Source organism: Chaetodon trifascialis, chromosome 7 (genome assembly GCF_039877785.1).
Source record: "Chaetodon trifascialis isolate fChaTrf1 chromosome 7, fChaTrf1.hap1, whole genome shotgun sequence".
Classification (NCBI taxonomy): Eukaryota; Metazoa; Chordata; class Actinopteri; order Chaetodontiformes; family Chaetodontidae; genus Chaetodon; species Chaetodon trifascialis.
This window is the reverse complement of record NC_092062.1, coordinates 27,530,025-27,534,801: the sequence shown is the minus strand read 5'-3', so window position 1 is coordinate 27,534,801 and position 4,777 is coordinate 27,530,025. Positions and strand designations below refer to the sequence as shown.

Below are 4,777 nucleotides of genomic sequence, written 5' to 3'. Positions count from 1 at the left end.
TCAAGGCTCTGAGTGACACGCGTGTGTTAAATGCAGCAGCAGACAGACTGATGCAGATATGTGAATGTTGCTGCACAGTATTATGTAACATAAGTAAAGGACGAATCCGTCTGAACGATGATTCGTTCATCAGCTGCAGGTTATTCTACCAGCAAGCTTTTAGTTTTAGGTCTTTCACAATTTAGTGAAATTATAGCCCGATTTAACTTCACACTGATGTGCACTGTTTGTTTCTTAGTTATGAGAATAATAAATGCTTTATTAGTTAAACCTAATTTAGATGGCACACATCAGTAACTTGTTCTAGATTGAAGACATTCATACGAATATGTTGCGATTTAACAAAAACTGCATTCGTTGATTTTTCTTTGTTGCTTTCATTAATATACTGTTTGATTGGACCCATTTGAGTTATGGACTGTCATCCATTTAAACTGAATATCAACATTTGTATTCGGGTAATGACCACCTGTTGGAGTTTATATGAGGTTTGTTTTCTACAAAAATCTCTGTCAAGACCAGATAACACTGTGGCACAAGTTACATGAGACAAAATAAAGAAAATTTACTATTTACATGCTTTTGATTTGTTAAGGAGCTTTTATTCTTTTAATGACACAAATTACAGTACAGTACAGCTCATGTTTATACAGTCAAATGAGAGCATTCAACAGGTTCAATGTTTCTTAAAAAAGAATGACATTTCACGTGGTAAAAAAATGTAAAAACCAAACACCAAAGCTAAAAAACAATTTGTCCTCATCAGCATAAAGTCCCTTATTGGGCCTCATTAACCTTTGACCTCTGCAGGGTCACACTAGTGGACGTTTTTCCTCTCTTCGCAGCGAGGGCCGGAGAAAGGGGGGCGACAGCGGCATTTGTTGGGAGAAATACACTTCCCTCCATTCACGCAGGGCTGAGTGCACACAGCTACAGCCGAGACAAAAGAAACAACAACAAAAGCCGTTAATCTTTTTTAAAACCTGAGAAACAAGTGAATGACTGTGAAAAGACTGTAAATCCACCAGAAAGTGTTTCCATGTCTGAGTTCTGTCACATCTGGAAAAACGCTGAGCTGAAAACTTTCCCCCAGCACACACATGCATGTGATTTATATCATTCTGCTGTTTGGCAGACTGAGTCCTCAGTAAGATGTCAGTTAACGAGAATCTGGTGAATGCACAACCAGACCTGAACAGAGTTTGAAGGATGAGGAGAGGAAGACGAGGCTCAAAAGAAACCGTGCTTGTAAAGTGCACTGATGCATATGAAAGTGCTGGTCTTCACTCACCAGTATGGCAGGCGCCACCCAGCCATCCCTCCGGACAGCTGCAGATTCCTGGAGCCACGCAGACGCCGCCGTTCCTGCAGCCTTGGGGACAGATCGCTGCACAGGGGACAAACCACAGAGAGACATTCTCAGCATGCCAGGACGCAGATCTGAGCTTCAGCTGCAGGTGACGCACATTTACTGGAGGCTGAGCTGCAACTCAAGTAGTTTTCAGAAATATGCTTATTTACTTTAATACAAGGACATAGGAAAGAAGGGCATATCTGTACGCTATCTTAGCTTAGCATTAAGGCTGGAAATGTAAAAAACACACAAAATACATATTTGATTTGTACGTTAAAGGAAAGTAAAGATAGCAAGTTGTGGTTAAACAAGGGGTTATATGCTAGGCTTTTCCCCTGCTTCCAGTCATTATGCTAAGCTAACTGGCTGTAGCTTCACATCTACTGTACAGATGTCACAAAGGTACGGATCATCTCATAGCTTGGCAAGAAAGTGAATAAACATATTTCCCAAAGATTCAAACTATTTCTTTAAAACTCTGGACTCCATAAATCCCCAAATTGTCATTTTTACACTTTAGAGGAGCTGGTGGACAGTTTGTTACCGCTGGACAGAGCAGGCTAGCTGTTTCCAGTCTGTCTGCTAAGCTATGCTAACCAGCTACTAGCGTAAATTACAGATATGAGCGGTCACAATCTTCTCTTTCAACTATTTGTTTCTGATGTTAGTAGGTGAAGGTGGAGCCAACAACAGTTTTTCATTAGCAGGTTATCTTAAGGGTAAATTCCTCTTTGACCCATGAGCCAAACTGCTAAACAATGCTACGTACAGTGTGAAAATTTAAGATCTGCAAGGTTAAACTGCTGATCGCAATCTGCACAAAACAGAACAGCTTCTGCACAGCCTTGATTCTTCTGAGGATGAGAAGGAAAGTGTTGCGTTGCTAAACCCAGCTGGAGCTTCAGTTTAGCGCCAAAAACCTCTCAGTCATCATTCACAAGCTGTAAATCTAAATGTCAATCAGAGCCACTGAGTTAGATGAACTGCTGCAGAGGTCGACTGGACGCTCCTTCCCGTCATGACAGCAGTTTGGAACAGAAACAGCGTTTTGAGTGTTGCAGTAGTCTCCTGCTGATGAAGAGCTCCAGCTGAGACGCCGGCTCCATTTGGTGACTTTGACCTGTGGTGTTAATGGAGTAATTAGATACGGCTATAAACAGACCCTCTTGGCATTTCGAGCCGGTCCAGCTGGAGGGGCAGATGCACTTGGCCACTCCATTGACGGCGGTGCATTCCCCTCCGTTCCAGCATCCCCCCTCGCAGGTCACTGCCAGAACACAGACACAGATCACAGCCGTCAGCAGTGATGGTTTTACCTGTTCTGTCCTCAAGTGTTTTCAGCTGCAATGATTTTAGAACGAGAAACTCCTCAAGGACAAACCCTCTGTATAATGTTCTGACAAGACACAAAAAACCTCACATTTTATTTATTAATTTAACTGTTGAGTCATAAATTTGTAAATATTATCACCCTATGCTATTGTTTAAATCAGTGTTTCTAACCTTTTGGCTCTTATTGCATAACATAAAATCCCCAAATTCACTGGAAGGATGTGACTTTGGTTTCCTGAGCTGTGGCTTCAGACCTGTTACTGATAATCCAACCTTCAGGCTCATGACAGCACATAAAGGTTGAGCCACTGGAGACATTTTTATGCTTTCTGAACTACTTCTGGAGTTTGTTTCTGGCAAAAATCGAGCTGCTCTCAGGCTGGAGTTTAGGAAGGACTCAAGGAAGGACGATAGCTGTGTGTTGGAATGTATGAATGCAGGTTCTACTGTATCACATGGAAGAAGGAAAATACAGAATATATAGAGAGACAGATTCACACACGTTTGTCAACAGCTGCAGGACTGACCAGATTAATTCATTTTCAAGTCACTGCAATCAAAGCTGCTTACCTTTGTGACAGTATCTTCCTCCATATCCAGGAGGACATCTGCATTTTCCAGGGCGAAGACACGATCCTCCATTCTTACATTTGGGATAACAGTTGGCTGCGTTCACACAAGATTTTGACATTACTGTTTAAACTCTGATTCAATGTTTTGTTCATGAAATCAGTCAGATTTGTAAGTGTTGTTTACACTTGTTTACACAAATCTCTCTGCATTACATTTCTGCATTAAACTGATGTAAGTTACCTTAAACCTGCTTTATAGAGAAACCTTATATAATGCATGATATGTCTTGCCACGGGCAAATGCATTTAAGTGCATGCCAAGGTTTTTATTGTACCATCCAAAAATCTCTGTAAGCTTAGATTCTTCTGCAAGAGGAGGAATACATACATTCTCCATTAAACTATACTTTTTAGTGTTCGGATAGACTGAAACGAACTGAATTCGTATTGTTCAGGTAGAGAACTTAACTCAGCTCTACACTCTACACAAAGCATTTAAAGAGGAAATAACAAAAGGTCTTTAACATCACCATACTGGCAGGTCTCTCCCTCATAGCCTTTGGAGCAGAAGCATGTGTTGTTGCGGATGCAGATTCCTGCGTGTTCGCACGGAGGTTCGCACTTCGCTTTGGGATCAAAAACGAACCCGACCGCGACTCCCCGGGGCGCGTCCGAGCGCGCGGAGCACAAGCCGACAAGAACCGCCAAGGAGGCTAAGAGAACCGTTGAACCGGGACCCACGAAACTCATGTTCGGGGTTATTTTGTATGTCAGCTGGAGAAAGCAGAAGACAGCCGGTGGACGCAGATGGAGGTGAATGCCTCTTACGAGCACCGAGACTTCTCCAGGTCGCCCCCGCTGTTGCTCAAGGCGAAACTACAACCCGGTTCGTGCCGGGGAGGCGGACGGGGCGTGGCAGGGCGGGGAGAGCGTCCTGGTGTCGGGGCCGGCCCATTTAGAGATTCTGGCGGTGTGGTAACTTTTGAAAGTGACCACACGCGGAGAACTAGTTGAAGGTAAAGTCGACATAACATATATTAGTCAAAAACGTTTCTCAAATAACTTCTCCAAGCAGTTTTCTCGAAGCTCAACGGTAACGGTAGCTTTTAGCTAGCTAGCTAGCTAAAAGCTACCGTTACGTTAACCTAAATTACGTTAACCTAACGTTAAGACGCTACTGCCGTAACTTTTTTCTCCTAACAGAATAGGAGCGTTGGTCAAGCTAACTGGCCAACTATGCAAAATATACTTCAAAGCCAAACCAAACGGTTAAGTGTATGTTAAACAGCAGTTGAGTAATGTTAGCTAGTTTAACTGACGAGCTCTTGCTAGTATGCTATAGCTTCAAAACATGAAGCAACGTTAGCTAACTTAACGTTTTTCGGCTCCGCCTAGACAACAAGCGGCATTATCCTCTGCTACGACTAGCCTCATTTTTGGGTCAGTCACTACGAACTTTGGTAAAAGTTACAAAACTTTATTTTAAAGTCTGATGGAAATAAAAACTTTTCTCAACAGA

The 4,777-nt window shown here is 42.6% G+C and overlaps 1 protein-coding gene across 1 annotated transcript; it reads right to left on the bottom strand.

Moving 5' to 3' along the window:
• Positions 1-644: 644 nt before the first annotated feature.
• Positions 645-4,039, bottom strand: seraf (Schwann cell-specific EGF-like repeat autocrine factor). The gene is made up of 5 exons (XM_070967115.1): positions 3,789-4,039; positions 3,257-3,352; positions 2,517-2,621; positions 1,292-1,387; positions 645-930 (listed from the first exon to the last, which is right to left on the bottom strand). Exons 1-5 carry the CDS (start codon positions 4,006-4,008, stop codon positions 818-820), a joined length of 630 nt encoding a protein of 209 aa, XP_070823216.1. The 5' UTR covers positions 4,009-4,039; the 3' UTR covers positions 645-817.
• Between the last annotated feature and the right edge of the window lie 738 nt (positions 4,040-4,777).